General features: G+C 38.9%; 1 protein-coding gene across 1 annotated transcript in view; it reads left to right on the top strand.

Moving 5' to 3' along the window:
* The window catches only part of SYNE2 (spectrin repeat containing nuclear envelope protein 2), a 254,062-nt gene that overhangs the window by 98,266 nt on the left and 136,785 nt on the right, over positions 1-19,011 (top strand). Inside the window, 7 exon segments of the mRNA XM_023743920.1 lie at positions 1,241-1,582; positions 6,302-6,457; positions 7,307-7,572; positions 8,886-10,986; positions 13,374-13,696; positions 15,819-15,963; positions 16,824-17,042. Coding sequence (XP_023599688.1) covers positions 1,241-1,582; positions 6,302-6,457; positions 7,307-7,572; positions 8,886-10,986; positions 13,374-13,696; positions 15,819-15,963; positions 16,824-17,042 — 3,552 coding nt within the window.

Below are 19,011 nucleotides of genomic sequence, written 5' to 3' on the forward strand. Positions count from 1 at the left end.
GTTGGTTGTCTCAGTTATTTGTAGTTCAGCATATACAAAACTTACCTCATCTTCTTCCTTTTCTCTGTCTCCGGGGGCCTCTCTACCAGTGAACCTGCTTTGCCTACTATATTCTTGGACTCCATGAATATCTCCACCACCTGTCCAGGCTTTCAAGTCAGAAACCTGGGTTTCTGAACTCCCAGTCTAGTCAGACATCAAGTGCTGTCTCTTTCATCTCTGGTATATCTCTACAATTCGCCGCTCCCCTGATGCCCCCATTCTTGCTGCTTTACAACAGGTCCTCATCTCACAGTCTCTTCATTAGACTTCTGAATGGGCTCCCTGCCCGCATGGTGCCCTCTCGAATGTACCTTCTCGGATCTCTCTAAAATCCAAATCTGGAACTCCTCCTTTCAGTGTAAAAATGTTTCAGTGGTCTATACATATTGGTTAGCATAGATCTTTTCACATTCCATTACAATTGTCTATTTACATCTGTGTCTCCCTGACTGGGCTATAGGAACATGAAGGGACTGGATTCTATGTCATCTATGTAACTTCAGAACCTACATATACTTGCTGTTAGTTGAATGAATGAACATTTTTTTGGTTGATCTATTAAGGTAGTGACTAATAAATCCTATGTTGTTCACCTAGTAACTTTAAGCCTTATTCTGTTTCAGTGGAACATCACTACCAGATATAGAACCTCAAATGACTTTTGAGTCTAGTGTTCTCAAACTAGCCCCCTTCATTCATGCATACATTTACTAAATGTTGATTGAGCTCCCACTATGTCCAAGACATTGTACTAGAAAGATTGATTTAATAAGCTTCGCTCTGAAATTTAAATATTAACACTAGATTCACGCGGGCACCTTCTAAATGATTTTTTTTCAATATTTTGCAAGTAGTAGACAATTATTACTTAGTGTTTTGATGGTGTCAAAAGGCTGTATCTTGAACTAAGTATATACTCAACAAATATGTATTGACTGCCTCTAATATTCCAGGGACTGTGTTGCGAACATTTGTTACGTCTTATACGTTTTTAGTTACGTATAAAATGTGTTTGAGAATTTGATCTGGGATGCTACCCTGGTTTAAATTGTACCCAAAGTTTCTTCTTTGTGACACGAGTTAAGTTTTTTACACTTCCCACTAGTGAAACAGAATACGCTGTGATTTACAAAAGTCAATGAACTCTTGTGACAATTGAACAGATACTTCTTGTGACAATCTTTTTCTCCACTCACAGGAACTAGAGAATAGGCTCCGTTTACAAGATGGCCCATTAGAGAAGATTTTAGGCTTAGCAAAATCCATCGAGCAAAATACATCTTCAGCGGGACAGAAGATTATTAAAGAGGATATAAAATCACTTAAGTGTAAACAAAAAGATTTGGAACACAGGCTTGAATCTGCTAAGCAGGAGATGGAAAATTATCTCAACAGCATTCTCAAATCAAAATGCTCCACTGGAAAGAAAGAGAAGTTTCCTCTGCCCGGCGGAGAGAAGCAGGTCACTTCTGACGTGCAGGAGTCCACTCAGGGCTCCGCTGCAGCGGAAAAGTTGGAGGAAGACTTGGAAACAAACACGGTAAGTGCTTGTGATTGCATCTCCGAGCCATCGCGTCTGAGGATGAAGAGGTGTGGGATTTGAAAAGAGGGTCGTGCATCAAGCCTTCTGATTCCATAATTAAGCCCTCCATGTGCTGGCGATTTATGTTGCCCACTTGTAAAGAGAGCCCTTAGAAAACTGTCCAAAATTTCAGTGGTGAAATATTCCTGTTCAGTCTGTTAAAATGCCAGTCATCCATTTAGGTTTATTATTCTCTCTGGTGTGTAATCAGATATGGTTTCTTGGGTCAAGAGCACAAAGGCAAATTAGAAAAGGCAAATGAAAAGAAAATGTGCTTTACCCATTTTTTTAAGGAAAAAAACTCAAGAGTCCTATTTTTTTTTTTTTGGTTGATTTTCTAATGAAATCAGAGACTGTTTGAAAAGCTGGATTCCTTTCTTTTTCTTTGTATGTTAACCCTATACTGCAAATGTGTTTTTAAATGTTGTCAGATCATTTGGTGTGAGAATGGCAACACGCAGGCTCCTGATTTTCCCCGGGGAGAAGGAAGAAGAATGTTGTTTTGTTTTCATTCTAAACAAACAAATGGGTACATTTTCCTGTGGCTCTTAAAGTGCTTTCTCATCGGTTAAAAGATGAAAACGGAAAAGGCCCAAAGAGCCACCTAGGAAACTGCATTTGAAAGGGTCTCCCTGAATGGCAGTGTCTCGCAGTCCGGGTCCAGTGGGACACGCAAAGGTTAGACATGCAGGTGTGAGTTCTCAGCACCAGGAGCGAAGAGAACGTGCACTTCCCTGGCCTTCCTGGAACAGGAATGCATGGTGGGTTAGAGGCACCGATAGGGTTTTTTAGAAATGTCTACACAAGGATAAATGGCAACAGGACATCTCTCTGTCCATGAAGACTTTCAAATGCCAGTGTTAGTGCTAAGGAAATACATCTTCAAGGATTCAGGGCCCTGTAGGTGAGACTCTTGATGTTGTATCTGTAAAAGAAACTCTTAACAGAATTTAAACAGCAGTAATTAAGTTTAAAAAAGGAAAAATTCTGAGGACTTTCTATCCGAATACATGATGTTGCTAAAGGGAGTTGTTTAATAACCTTAAAATTAGCTTCTTAGGCCCATTTTGGCTTTGCCCTCCCAAAATTCAATAGGATTTGTTGAAGCCTACATAAAGGTCATCATCCAATAATGATTTTTATTTTTATTTTTTTTAAATATATTTTTATTTAAACCTCCTCTGTTCTCTTTAAACGCAACCAAACCCTGTTCCCAGCATTCCTGGCAGATGTCTGGTCAATGACAGATCGATTGACAGATCCTCAGTTTCTTCCTGCTCTTCTTTACAGCCCACAAATTGTTAATCTTGACAGTCGAAGACTGAATGAAATTATCTTTTTTTTCCATTAACATGACTTCATCTATACATCCTTTAAGTAAAAATTTATTGAACAGTCAGTGAGAGTTCTGTGGTGAGCAAAAATAGACATGTTCTTTATTCTCAGAGGGCTTCTGGTCTAGAGGAGGAGACATACATTAGTCAACTAATTAACTAATGAGAGACTAATTACAGGAACCAAAGGAGGGAGCCCGGTTCCATGATCTTCTCTAATCAATGAGTCAGACCTGAACTGTAGTCAGAGAGAGTTTCTCTAAGGAACAACATTTGAACTGAGACCCGAGTTAACCGAGCTCAGCGCTGGGTGTGGGCCATTCTTGACAGAAAATGTAGAATTTGCTCTTGTGGTGGGAGAGAGCATGAGCAGTCAGAGACTGAAGTAAAGCCACTGCATAGAAAGGTGGGGGGCTGCTTGAGGCCTGAGAGGTAGGCGAGACTGACTGAGTCACAAGTGCTTTACAGGTCACATGAAACATGTTAGACATTATGCTGAGCTAAGAGGCAGCCTCTGAGACTATGGTGATCTGCCTTTCCGTTTTGTCTCTAATGGTGCTGATGGATGCTTGTGCTTAGAATTGGCTCTCGCTACTTTATATTGAAATGCTTTAAAGAATGAAGACATATATCCTGGAGAGCTTGTATGACACTGTCCCACTGTGGTTGGCAGGTTACAAGTGAGAGTTTTGGGCTCATCACTGTCAGAATTATTATGGCCGTGGGACCATTGCCCCGAATGGGAAACGGGAGAGTGAAGCTGTTATGGACTTAACCTCTTTGGGATGCTGATACGTTTGCTAAGCCAGAGACAGTGCTCAGTTGTTTAAAACTCAATATTTTAAGTGTTAAACTAAAAATGTTTCATTTGTGACTTAATGGATATAAAGATGAAAATGTCATGGTCCTGTCCTTAAGGAGAGTTGATGATATTCGTCTCACCTCCTATTCTTTTCCAAACAGGCCAAACTCTAAGGAAAGATATGTGGATGAAAAGATTTAAATTTTTTTTAAAAAAAGTAAACATAGTTGGCTATATAACTCAACCAGTCTTTTGCTAGAATGGTAATTTTCCACTCTACATTTATTATTAACTTTGAAAGTTCCATTTATGATCAGAGGATCAATAGGTATATATATTTATTACACTGTTTAAAAGTTATATTTTGTCTTAAGTGTATGTTAATCATAGTTTTGTTTAAAAAAGAGACATTCCAGGAGCATTGGGGTAATGTTGGTTTTCAGAATGCTCTCTCTGACCACTAAGGGAATATTGCAAATGGCATGTTACAAGTGTTACTAGTTCTCATCACTTGCCCCCCAGGTAAGAGAGACCAAGGGCTGTGAATTCTCAGATAATTAGAAGTCAAGTTTTCTTAGAGTCTGCAGTGGTTCTCAACCTTCCTAATGCCTCGACCCTTTAAATACAGTTCCTCATGTTGTGACCCCCAATCATAAAATTATTTTTGTTGCTACTTCATAACTGTAATTTTGCTACTGTTATGAATCGTAATGTAAATATCTGATATGCAGGATGTATTTTCATAGTTACAAATTGAACATAATTAAAGCATAGTGATTAATCACAAAAACAATGTGTAATTATATATGTGTTTTCCGATGGTCTTAGGCGACCCCTGTGAAATGGTCGTTCCACCCCCAAAGGGTTGCGACCCACAGGTTGAGAACTGCTGGTCTAGGGCTAGGCTTTTAGCTCTTGTTCACCTGTGGAGTGTGGGGATACTCTTAAGTACAGTGGGGCCTTGACTTACGAGTTTAATTCGTTCCGAGACCGAGCTCGTTAAGGAGCTCGTTAACTCAAATTACTCTATCAACTCAATGCAAAAAATCGGTTGAGAGACAGCTCGTATCTCAAAAAACTCGTTAGTCGGTACACTCGTAAGTTAAGGCCCCACTGTAATAGTAACCATCAGGTGGGGAAGAGGCAAGCGTCTGTCTACCTCCTATACTGTGGCTTGTGGCAGAGAGCCCCACTGGCCAATGAAGCTTGGGGTGAGGCACCTCCCCTTTCCTCTCACAGCCTCCCAGGTCTTTCCCCGTGAGATAAGCCACAATGAATTGTTGAACTGGAGGGAATTGCCAAAGTTTCAATCATTTGAAGCCGTATTAAAGAAGTGACTTGTGCTAAGTGCTAACTAAGTACTTCAAAACAAGTAACACTGGTCAGGGGAATTTTTTTTTTTTAACCAGTTAGTATTGGTGACGTTCCAGACGGTATCTGTTTTATTTAAATAAACTTTTCATTTTAGAATAGTTTCACATTGACAGAAAAGTTGCAGAGATAGTACAGAAAGTTCCCAGGTGTCCTTTACCCAGGCCCGTATTGTTAACATCTTACACCATTGCCTAGGCAGTATTTTTAAGATAACAAATCAGCTTTGTTTGATAGACTTGAAACCTCAAATATTTTACTGACATAAAAGTATATAGAAGAATTAATAGGTATTTCATTTATCAAGTAACCTGAAAATAAAAACTTACACCTTAGCAAAGTGATGGAAATCTTTAAAATTACTGTCATGGTGCCTACTACATGTAAGTGCTCAACAAATATTTGTTGACAGAATGAATAAATGAATGCAGATGCTCCTCTACCCTATTGAGAATCTTAAGTTCTTAGAGCTTTCAGAAAAGATTAAATTACTCCATATATATAACCTGTTCTGCCTTACTCTGGCTGTGGAATTCTTTTTTTTTTTTTTTTGCTTTTTATTTTTTTAATTTAATTTAATTTTATTTTTTTAATGCTTAAAGCATTACAAAGGGTATTACATATGTGTCCTTTTTTTCCCCCCCGCCCTTGACAATACCCCGGCTTCCCCTACCCCCCAGTGTCTTATGTCCATTGGTTATGCTCATATGCATGCATACAAGTTGGCTGTGGAATTCTTACTTCTAGTTGATATAAGGCATACTTAATTCATTCTTAATATTGTGAAGTCTTGGTGTTTCCTCTATTTACCCAGTTATTACTTTAAACGATCAATAGGTAACATTGAATGCCTGTTATTTGCCCCTCCCTCCGCATCCTTTTGAGTACTAAGTATGAACTTTGGAACTTTTGAGCATTGTTAAATCCTATACTGTAATGTCAAAAAAGTTTAATTTTTCTCGGGATACTGATATCAGCATTAAATATTGCATGGAAAAATTATCTTAGATAGTGCTCAAATATACTTTTTTAAAAAGTCTTTGAGTTTTAAAAAAAAGAATAAAAAGTCTTTGAGTTAACAGGAGAAACTGCCATGCTTTCATCAAGAAAAAGAAAAGTTATTTATTTGGAAGGTAGACTGTTCAGCAATTAATCTTTTTATGTTTTCAGAATTCAGCTGTGGAGATGCTTTTGTCAAAACAACTTTCTCTTGATGTTCAAGAAAGCATGAAAAACACTGAAGATGAGCAGAAAGTCAATGAGCTGCAAAATCAACCTTTAGAATTAGATGTCATGTTAAGAAATGAACAATTAAAAGAGATAGAGGTACGGAAACAAGAAAAACACTGACAACATGATTGCATTATTTATCCAGTGCAATACAATATATTGTAATTACCAAAAACTTGCTTGCACAGAGTGAAAAGTCGTATTTAACCTTTGCCTGATGATCAATTTGGTAACTCTATAATTATGTACTAATCAGTAAGTTTTATAAATTTTCCCATTTAAAAAGTGGAAGAGTTTAATGAACATTAGTGTTCTTTCTGTTTCACAAAGTTCCTAAAAACTTACTTATTCAGTAACAAAATGCAGAGATTCTGACTTATCATTTCTTTTCTCAGTCATATGTATTCTTCAGATTCTGACAAATTCCTTTTATTTTTCTAATTATCAACATCATGGGGTACTGTTTCTTTGTTTTAACAGCTCTGTTTACAAAGCTTTGTTTATGTATTTATGTACTAATAGCTATGTAAAATAATCTAATAGGGCAAAACATGGCCATGTTTCTTAAAACGCCCCTACAATTTTAACCAAGTTTCTATAGTAGAAAACATGTATCTAAGACAGGAGAAGGGATAATGTATGTAAATAATAAAAATAAGATAAATCTTCCTTTCAACATTGCAGAACCTTTTAACACAATGGGGTGATCGAATTGCTATTAAATGCTAGACCCATGGTGGATTTGAGTCTAGATTTTAGCATAATTCAAGAGAAAAAACCCCTTTAAACATCAGGACTTAACTTTTTCTGTGTACAAATGAAATCTTTAAAACATCTTGGAATAGAGTGCGTTATTGGAAGGAAAGAGGATGGGAAAGAAAATGAATGAATGAATGAGTGAATAAGTGAGTGTATACTTACTGATTTCCTTGACTTGTTTTTTAGGAATTATATACCCAATTGGAAGCAAGGAAAGCAGCCATTGAACCCCTGGAACAAACTGAATATCTCAACACAACAGAAACCAGTGCCTTGGCTCTCCACAGTCCAAGGAATTCAGCGCAGCACTTGGACAATCTGCTCCAGGCACTTGCTACTTTGAAGAAAAACAAAGAACGCCAGTATTGTCTTCTTCAAGATTTTCAGGAACACCTTGCTGCAATCGAATCCTCGCTGAAAGTCTTGTTGACAGAGAAGGAAAGTCTCAAAGTGTAAGTGTAAGAATTTAGGACTTGAGTTCATTTTATTCAAACACAGGTTCTATTACCCTGAACAGGCCCCCAGGTGGTTTTTGTTTGTTTGTTTTTAATTTTTTTGTTACTATATCCTCACAGGATATATTTTTTCCATTGCTTTTTAGAGAGTGGAAAGGAGTAGGGAGAAGGGAGAGAAAGAGAAACAAACATTGATGTGAGAGAGACATCGATTGGTTGCCCCCTTACATGCCACAGTTGGGATGCGGGATCGAACCTGCAACAAAGTTATGTGTCCTTGACTGAGACTTGAACCCATGACCCTTTGGAACCCATGACCCTGTTGCTCCAACCACTGACCCATGCCAGTCAGGGCAGGCCCAAGGTTTGAAGACTTTATATTACAAAGACTATGATTTTAATACTACATGTGGAAATTCATTCCATATGGAAGCCATTGAAGAAAAACTTTGTTGGTTTCATGCAAAAAAAGTATATTAATTATATTAATTTTATAATTAAATTATATTAACTTGTTTAATGTCTAATTCACACTGAAAATACCTGCAAAATATGTTAAAGTTCTGTGGAATTCAGTATTCTTTAAAAAAAATTTTTAAATTGATTTTAGAGAAGAAGGTAGATGGAGAGAGAGATAGAAACATCAATGATGAGAGAGAATCATTAATTGGCTGCCTCCTGCACACCCCACACTAGTGATCGAGCCAGCAAGGCATGTGCCCTGACTGGGAATTGAACCGTGACCTCCTGGTTCATAGGTTGATGCTCAACTGCTGAGCCATGCTGGTCGGGCTCAGTATTCTTTTGGTCAAGAATTTATTCTAAACTATGGGGGTGAAAACATTAATGTGTATAATTATTTAGTGTCAGCATAATTGGTGTAAATTGTTTGGAACATATTTAACATATATGTATTGTATTGGTTTCATTGAAAACAAATACACTCCTTTGGCTTTGAAAATGATAGTAAATGGTACTAGATAGAGTTTTAATGTGTAAACAATTTTTTCATTATTAAAAAATACTTTATGCAAAGACTGTACAGAGTACTTTTACATATATTGTTCCCTTCACTCTTCACTCTTTTCCTGTGGTTCTGCATAGTTATGATGCTCATTTTGTAAATGAGCCCTCACAAACTGATTGAAAGCCAAGATCCTGATTTTACTTTAAAGACAGAATGCTCTTATAGACAATCTAACCTTTCCTTCTGTGAGTTCAAAACAGAACTGATTTCTTTAGATGACATCTAACCTCAGGTTGACTTATAAGAAATGTTAACAAGCTTCATTTTTCTTCTTTTTTTCTAGGGGATCACTGGACAGTGCAACCTATGTGGCCAAAATTCAAAAATTGCTGGCATCAATAGAAAGAGAGAAAGATTCCTTAAGCAAGTTGAAAATTGAATGGGAAAATATATCAAACTCTCTGAGTGACATGGATCAGAAGCTGTTGGAAAGCCAGGTCCGGCAGCTTGAACAGGGGTGGAAACAAGTAGAACAGCTGGTTCACAGGAAGTACTCTCAGCACGAGATGGAACAGGAGGAACTGACGTCTCTCATGAGCGAGATCCAGGAGCTGGGCCTCTCTCTGCAGCGGCAGCACCAGCGCCTCCGGTTGAGGCTGGGCTCCCCGGAAGGACAGGAAAGGGACACAGGCGCGGTTGCCTTGGCTACTGAACTCCAGGCTGTCAAGCATAGATTTTCTGCTTTAAAGGCGAGAGCTGAACTTCAGATGAAGAGGATTTGGGGAGAGAAGGAAAAGAAGATTTTGGAAGATGCGATAAATAATTTGCAGAAGCAGTTGGAAGCATCAGAGCCATTAAACATAGAGGTGGACAGTGAGATCAGGAAGAGTGAGATAACGAACAAGGTGAAAGAGACGACCTTATGGGTGAAGAACCAGTTAGGTGAGCTCGTTTCCTCCATTTCCCTGCTACCAGACAGCATCCTTTCCCAGATCCGAAAGTGCAAAATGAGGCACGATGGCATTCTGGGTCAGCAGCGGGCGGTGGAGGCGCTGGCCGAAGAGGTGCAGGACAACATCCCTAACCTGACCGCAGGCGAGCGCGAGGAACTGGAGAGCCTCCTCCAGGACTTACAAGATCAGTGCCAAAGGCTCGTTTTGGAATCCACTCAAAGATCGCAGCTGTTGGAACGTAAATTGGAAGAAAGAAGCACATTTCTTGCAGAAATAGGGAAAGTTCAGCTGTCACTTCAAGGAAAGGAAACACGGATAATTCCCCAAGTGGGAACAGCCTCCACCGGAGCGGAACTGGAGCGTCAGCGTGTGGTGCTGACGGCGTCTCAGGGGGAATTGCAAGAAATCGCCAGTGGACTCTCGGCGCATCTTCAGGAGCTCACGCGCCTCTGCAAGGACCTCAGTGTGTTTGAAAGGTTATTTCTGGACGATCAGTTGAAAAGTCTGGAGACGAGAGCCAGCAGAACACAAAGATTCATTCAGCATAAATGTAGTGAAGTAGGACACAAGATGCGATTTTCCAGAGAATTCCAGGAGCAGACATCTGCGCTTCAGAAGGAGCTTGATAGCGTACAGCACAACGAGCTGCTCCTGAGTCAAGAAGTGAGTGAGGGTGTGAAAGGGGAGCTCCGTGGCCTCCTTGGGCGCCTCCGGGGCGTTCAGTCCAGCATCCGACAAGCACTGAGACTCAAAGAAGCGTTTGACTCCCTGGGACTCCACTGGGATTGCTCCCAGCTTGACATGTTACAATTCCAAGTATTTGAAAAAGAGAGAGAACTCGAAGGAAAAATTAAGCAGTTGGACACATTTATGGCAGAATATGGCAGATACCAAGCATCGCTAAGTAAATTGAGGGTGATGGATTTGCAAATTAAGGAAAGGGCCGAAGCAGTCCTAAAAACCCCTCCTACTTCTCCAGAAAGCCGTCTGCTCGGGGCTCAAATTTTGAATCAGCGAATCGAGAGAGCCATGTGCTTGTATCATGAGATTGTAAAGAAATTAAGTGAAAATAAGGCCTTTGATGACTCCTTCAAAGAGGAAGAGCTACTACAAACAAAGCTGTTTGCAGAAGAAAATGATAAGTTGCAGAAGGTTCTCCAGAATATAGTACTAGAATCCCAACCAAAAGAAATGGATGAAAAGAGTTTTCAGGAGAAACTAGAAAATTCCTTCCATGTTTTGAACCAGATAAAATCTCAGTTACAGCAGCCTTTACTTATAAATTTGAAAATTGAACATATTCAAAAGGAAATGGATAATTGCGAAGCATTTCAAGAACAAGTTCAGGCGGAAATGTGTAGCATTAAAGGGGTAACTGTTATTGAGAAGCAAAGAGAGAAAACCTCTTCTGAAGCTAGTGATGTGGAGACAAAATTACGTGACATTGAAGAGCTGCACGTTCAGCTTAATGCAAGCATTGATATGCGCACAGTAAGTTTCTTTAAAATTAGGTGGTTAATGCATCTATTTTTATTTTATGTTTTGCTTCAGTTGATATCTCCACGTCTCAAGAAGTTAGAAATTTTACAGGCAAATTCTCCACAGGAGAATAGCCATTTGCTAAGAGCCAGTTTGTAATCCCGACTCCTCCTACATCTACATACAACGCCTTATCATTTGGAAAAGACAAGTTTGACACCTTTATTTCTATATCCCTAATAACCTCTGTTGCTCAGAACAAAGTTTTTTTGTTTGTGTTCTGGAACTAATAGGGCAGGGTGGGAGAAATATGATGTGGAGAAGAGAACACAAATAATAACATTTACTTAGAACTTGCAATGTACTGAACATTTACCTTTATTCATCACAGCAACTCTGTGAAGTGGGCCCTATTATTGACCCCATTTTAAAATCAGGAAATTGAACTTCAGAAACATCAAGACTTTTCTCAGGGCCTTATTACAGAACCAGGAATCAACTTGAGATCTGTCTGGGTTTAGAGCGCGAGTCGTCAAATTAAGGCTCATGTGCCAAATCTGCCCACAGTGTCTGATTTTGTAAATCAAGTTTCATTGGAGCATAGCCCTGCCCCATTCCTTTATGGATTGTCTGTGGCTGCTTCTGTGCTACAACCAAAGGACTAAATAGCTGTTATAGTCCAGACTAGAGGCCCAGTGCACAAAATTCATGCAAGAGTAGGCCTTCCTTCCCCCGACTGCTGGCACTGGCTTCCCTCTGGCACCTGGGACCCAGGCTTCCCTCGCAGCCCCGGCTTCGTCCAGAGGTCTTCTGGTCTAATTAGCATATTATACTTTTTTATTATAGATGGCCGGCAAAGCCTCATATATTTAGTCCGACCCTTTTCACGAAAAGTTTGCTGACCTCTGTTGCAGAGTGACCCCAGTCTACCCACTCCTTTCCTGCATTAATAGTGTAGATGGCTTAGGCATCATTGGAACACACTGTGCTTACTATAATACCTTTTATTGTGTTTTCAGAATTGTCACATTAAATTTATAGAATATGGAACTTAACTCCCTTTTTTAATTCAAAGAGTTATTAGGTAATATATTTGCAGTACTTTGATAGGTATACTAGTAAATTCTTTAGAAATGAAAAGTCATATTATGAACCCAAATATGTCCTTTAAATTGGTACTTAAGAGCCAATTGAGAGTACTTTTCTACTTAATTTTTTTATTGAGGTATAATTGACATGTATTAGTTTCGTGTGTACAACATATTCTGTATTTGTACATATTGTTAACAGTAAGTCTAGTTAACAGCTATCACCACACAGTTACATTTTTTTCTTGTGATGAGAATTTATAAGATCTACTCTCTTAGCAATTTCAAATATGCAACACGGTATTGGTAACTAGAGTGGCTATGCTGTACATTACATCCCACAACTTACGTTGTAACTGGAAGTTTATAGCTTTTGACCCCTGCTTCGCTCATTTCAACCCCCCACCCTGCACCTCTGACAACCACAAGTCTGTTCTCTGTATCCTTCTCCACTTGGTTTAATGCATTTTCCAGAAACAAGGTACATGAATCCCCCAAATCATATGATTAGTGCTGGACTGGAAGGGACCTTTAAAGTTATTTATTTCAATGAGAAGACATAAAGTGAGATTCTCAAAACTAAAGTTAGTGGCATAACTATTCATTTAAAAACATAAGCGGTCTGGGTTCTTTGTTTACTTTCTTTTCATCTTTTTTTCACAAGTATTGATTAAGGTTCTATACATTAAGTTTATTCCATTGTTTAATTCATGTCTATTATAAGAGCAGGAACATATATTATTAGACATGATTCATGAGGTTTATTTTTGCATTTAGATTCGGTTTCCTTAGCAAATCTGGAAACAGTGTTTTGTTTTGTTTTGTTTTGTTTTGTTTTATGTAAACACTAGAGGCCTGATGCACAAAATTTGTGCACGTAGGGGGGGAGCTCAGCCTGTGCCCGCTTACAATACGGGAACCTTTGGGGGGATGTCCCCCTGCTGCAGAGGTGGGAGAGGTTCCTGCCACCACCACCGCTGCTGCGCTCGCCAGCCGTGAGCCCGGCTTCTGGCTGAGTGGCGTTCCCCCTGTGGGAGTGCACTGACCACCGGGGGTAGCTCCTGCATTGAGCGTCTGCCCCCTAGTGGTCAGCATGCATCATAGTGACCAGTGGTTCTGCCGTTCAGTCATTTTGCATATTAACCTTTTATTATATAGGATTTTTACATACTTGTGAAACTAAAAGTAGGAGATGCTAACTCTTATAAGACCCAAGGGTATAAATTATGAGTGCACCACAAGAAGTCAAGAATGACAGAAGTCCCAGATGTCTGACAGTTTTGTCATAGCATTTAATCTCCTTTTCACCAGAATGTCTTGAATGATGCTCATGAAAATATGACCCGCTACAATGAGGCAGTCCCCAGGGCGATGGGGGTGGTTGCTGCCCTTGAAGCCTTTGTTGCATCCCATAGAGTAGACCTGGATCATCCAGAAGAATCACTGGAGATGCCTCGCGGGAAACAGGAGGAATTGGGATCCACAATAACAGACATCCAGAGCCTCAGTGAGAAATTGGGGGCCATCGCCAGCCCTGCCGCCCAAGGACAACTTCAGTGCACTTTGCAGGAATTGGTTTCTAAGAACTCAGCCCTGAGGGAGGCAGTAAGAGTAAAGGAAGCGGAAATAGAAAGGTGGGTACTTCTTTGTAATGCTTTAAGAACATAAAATATAGATTTCTTTACAATAAACATGTACGCAGAAATCATTTGGAAAATGTGGAAAAGTTTAAAAAAATACTATCTAAAGAAAACTGTAACAAATATTTTACTGTATTTTATATGTTTTATTTAATATTGAGTACATACAACATTTCCCGCCAAAATATAAGATGGCTCTGTCTTTTGGTTTTGTTCCATCCACCAAAAGGGTGGATTACAAACAAATATTTGGTAATACGCAGTTACAATCGGCCCGAGTTTACATGTTTCCCGCACTCCACCACAAATCTATATGAACCGAGTTAAAGACGGCTCCCGCGGAGTACGCGCAATTCACGCGAGCCGACTTAACTCGTTTCCTGCACTCCAAGTGTTAATATTGAGTACATACAACAGAATGTTTATAAAAGTCTGCATATGGTATAAAGAATAATGATAAACAGCCTTATACCCACAGGTTCAAAGAGAATCATCATGACTTTTTTATTCTCTTGCGTGCTTCTTCCCGCTCCTCTCAGAAGTAACAGAAGTAATCTTTATCCTAAATATTTTATCATTTCTTTGCCCTTTAAAATGTTTTTACTATGTGTTTGTATTCCATTTTCATGCATGTGTATTCTTCTGTGACTTCAAAATCATCATTATGATCCTGAAGTTTATTCATGATCTTGTCTGTAGTAAAATTCAGTCACCCAGCTACTGATAAGCATTTGGGTTGTTTCTAGCTTTTGCATTTACAAAAGTTCTACCAGGAACATTTTTAAATGCAAGGTCTCCCTGTGGGTTGTGGTTGCCGGGTCGCACACCTTACATTTTAATTCCATATGATTTAATTCATTTTTTTTAGTTTACCTAATAGCCTGTCTGTGTTACAATTGTCCTATATCCTCGCCAACACTTGATGTTGTGGGATTTAAATTTTGCCTTCTGATGGGTGAGAAGGGGTATTTTATTGTGGTTTTTTGTTTGCATCTCTATTATTGCTAATGAATTTGAGCCTCTTTTTTAAAAAATATTTCTTGGTTACTCATGTTTCTTCTTCTGAGAAATACTTATTCAAGCCTTTACCCAATTTTTATAAGGTTGTCCATCTTTTTCTTTTTGATTTGTAGGGATTTATTCTATATTTTGGAGGTTGGACTTTTGTGGTTATATGTGTTATAAATGTCTTTACAGGCTTTATCCTCTTTCTCCAGCATTCCAGGAGAAGGTCAATAAAACTAAACTGCAGCAAATAACTTCAAAGTGAAAGCAGCCCTACAATTTAGCTTATTCTCTATATTTCTACTTTTACTTAGTGCAGAGCCTCTAAATATTTCTTAATTCCTTCCCAGTTTATTATTGTGTTTTAAGAATTTAAAAAATACTTGATACTTGAATTTTTAATTGTCTTCAGTGGGGAATGCAGGCTGTATCTATTTTGTACACATAATTTTATTCATAGTGTTTTTAATATATCACAGCATTATGCTGTATAAAAATATGCTGCCTTTAACTTTATAACATGAGCTCTTTTTCTTATTGTAACAAAAGCTCTATAAAAGTAATTAGAATTTCTATATGATATTTTATAAAATAGATTGTTGTAATTTACTCAGCTTTATCTTTTGTTACACATAGGGTGTGTTTCAATTTTGCCATTTTAGTTAATAGTCTAATAAGTAAAAAATTTTTTACTTAATAAGCAAAAGTAAATTCAGGATAAATTTCTTATACTGGATTGGGATGAATTCCTTAAGATAAATTACAAAAGTCAAATTAATGGTCAAAAGATATGGACATTTTAAAGACTCAATGGTTTTCTACAAGAATTGTATCAAGTTACACTTCATTAGCAGTGCTGAAAAATACAGTTTTCCAACTTAGGTGTTTTGAGATCAGTCTTACCTGCCTGTTAAAGTTTTCCGTTTTAAAGTCTTATGCAGGTCCCCGTGAGGAGAAGGTAGATGATGAAAATTTTTTGAAATCCCCTGAATAACAAAGAAGAGAATTACATTCTGTTTTTGTATTAGTGTTCAAATTTACCCAGGGATGTTCAGAATATATGGTACTAAATAGAATTTAATGTATATCACTTCCCCCCCTACCCCACTAGGTGTCTCGAGAATTACACATGCTACGGGAAACTTGAAGAGAAGATTGGCACTGACCTCCGCCGAACGGAAGCCGTTCTTGCGCAGTCCATGGCCCCGCTGCCAGTGTCCTACAAAGAAGCTCTAGAACGCTCGGAACAGAGCAAGGTAACAGTATTTGCACATCTCCAGGAAGACTGGGGGCAGAAAAGGGCAGAAAGCTGGCGGAGGCAGCAGGGAACGTGGCTCTGTGACGCCCCACAGCAAGCTTCAACCTGACTTGTACCAAACTCAAGAAAGTTCTTCCAACTAAAAGCCAAGGGGAAAAATGAAGCAATGGTTCTGAGACTTAATTCGTAGTTGGGTTCCCAGGACAGCCCTCTCCTGAGTGGCATCCTGTCCTTATTGCTCACTTTTTCTAAAGCTTGACCCTTCGTATTATTTTGTAGGACCTTGCTGGACGGATGACATGGAATTTAATGCCGTTGTCATAAGTGTTAAATTCCGGTTACTTCTTATATGCTCTCCTCAGCAATTTTAGTTTTTGCTTACTGTCATCTGTTAGAGTCTATGGTATTATGTTATTAGGATTTGGATGAGAACATTCTGAATAGTCTGTGCTTACTATCCATCCCAAAACAAAACACAAAAACCAAAAAACCCCAACTAAAGCCTTGGTGGTTGATACAGTGTATTGTGCAAATTAACTTCCTAGTAAAAGATGAGACTTACAGTAGAATAACAAAGTGAACTTTTGGGATCGTTAACCTTTAAAAGCATATCTTACTTGGGAAAATTGGCTTATGGGTCATTGTTTGTGCCCATAGTTTCAAATTCACATAGTGCAGTACAATAATACATAGGCAATTCTCATCTGTCTCAGATTGGCTTTCAAAAGGACTAAAAAATTGATCACAAAATGCTTGTGGATGATGTAAAATCATTTGCTATTCAAGATTTTAAAAAATTCGTAACGTTCAGAAAGGTCAATAGACATTAAGTTCTTCTTATCCCTTTTCTTTCCTAAGGCCTTGGTGTCAAATCTTATGTCAATTAAAGAAGAGTTTATGAAACTACGACAGGTCCTCAGACACCTGAGACCCACGTTCACAGATAGTGACGGCATCGGTCTGCTCAGAACCGTGTGGGCTCTGTGGGAGAAATGGCTGAGTTTGCTGGAAGTTGCTAAAGAATGGGAGATGTGGTGTGAAGAACTGAAGCAGGAGTGGAAATTTGTCAATGAAGAAGTGAGTGCTTCATTTTCTCTCTTTGTTAATCCTTTTTTCCCCCCCCATTGCTTTGTGAGAGAGAGACACGTCGATTGGATGTCTCCTGCATGTGCCCCGACCTGCAACCAAGGTACGTGCCCTGGACCGGGAATGGAACCCGAGACCCTTTGGTTTGTGACCGATGCTCTAACCACTGATCTTGCTGGTCAGGACGATGCTTCATTTTCAATAGTCAAACCATAGAGTTTTCCTTACAAGCATCTTTAAATTGTTTTATTATTTTCATTTTGTTTTTATATACAACAGGTCCTCATCCTCTATCATTTGTTTTTTATCACATATGTGTAACACATAAATGTTTATAGAGGTCGCATCCTACTAAAATAATCTCCAAGAAATGATTCAACATTTTTTTTTATAATAGTGGAATATATTTGGTATCAGACGGTTCTTAGAAATAAGTGACTACTTGTTCATTCGAGCTTTAAGATCTTCATTGTGAAGATGAATTAAGCCCTCTTAAAAATAACTCTCTCAACCTGGCACTGAAGGTTAGAGTTAGGTAGTATTCATAATCACCAACTACTTTGGAAATTAACTACAATTGTTGACTAAGGAAATGAACTATTGTTGTAAAGTCTGGGCCTGAAAATGTCTGATATTCTTTCTGAAAACCATCTCAAAGAAACTTCCTGAATATCTGTCAGTCACACATGTTCATTTAACTATGGTTCAGGACTGACACATTACATATATTTAGAAAGAACATTTAAAATAGTATAACATTATCTTAGGGTACTCTTTAATTCTTTAATTTTTTCAAAGGACGAGGTATAAATGAGGTACAAATCATAACATTAAATGAAAGTTCTTCTCTCTAATTCATGTCAGAATTCCTGCTGAATTTACTTGAGAGAGAAATATACTAATCAGTACTTCATTAGAGGTAGGATACATGCTTTGGGATTTAAATGTTTAGTACTATCATATTTTCTTGCTTAAAACTTGATATTCTTGAAAATGAATATCATTTTGGTGGTGCTGGTGGGGTTTGATGAGTAAATACATTATAAAGTATGCTTCTAGCTCTAGCAGAACTGCTAGCCTCGTTCTTTCCCATTCATAATGACACTGTTTATTGAATTACTACAGTAGGCTGTGTGCAATGCTGAGAGGGCAGTTCACACATGATGTCACTGAATCCTTGTATTGCACTCAGGACTGATTCCCATTTTATTGATAGAGAAACTGAGGCACTGGGAGATCTAAGTTGGCACAAGACGTTCCAGTGATTGAGCTACAAGCTCCTGTGGGCTGGGACCACATCTGTTTTGCTCACCGTTGTAACTTTAGTATCCAACCAAGGCTTTGCACTTAGTGGGCTTAGTAAATATTTCTTGAGTGATAGCTCTTATTTAAACCCAAGTCTAAGGCTTTTTACTTTATTACATTGTCTCTCTACTGCTATATACCTATTTGCAATTATACTTTATTAATTCAGACCACATTCCCTTAGCACTTTGTAATTATTCATAAAGCATTTTACAGTATTTGCTAACAAAATGTGTTTTTCAAAGAGTAGCAAAAACAAAGTATGTCCTCATGTAATAATAGTAACTACTAACACTTAATGGGTGTTTATTGAATACTAGAGGCCCGGTGCACAAAAATTTGTGCACTCGGGGGGGTCCCTCAGCCCGGCCTGTGCCCTCTCGCAGTCTGGGACCCCTCAGGAGGTAACGACCTGCTGGTTTAGGCCTGCTCCTGGGTGGCAGAGGGCAGGCCCAATCCCTAGGTGCAGCCCCTGGTCGGGCTCAGAGCAGGGCTGATTGGGGAGTTGGGGCACCACCCCCTGTCATGCACAGAGCAGGGCGGATTGGGAGGTTGCCATGCCACCCTCAGTCACGCTCAGGGTAGGGCTGATTGGGGGGTTGCCGGCACGCGCCCCCTATCACACTCAAAGCAGGGTCAATGGGGAGGTTGCGGC

This window comes from Myotis lucifugus, unplaced genomic scaffold, assembly GCF_000147115.1.
Source record: "Myotis lucifugus unplaced genomic scaffold, Myoluc2.0 scaffold_419, whole genome shotgun sequence".
Classification (NCBI taxonomy): Eukaryota; Metazoa; Chordata; class Mammalia; order Chiroptera; family Vespertilionidae; genus Myotis; species Myotis lucifugus.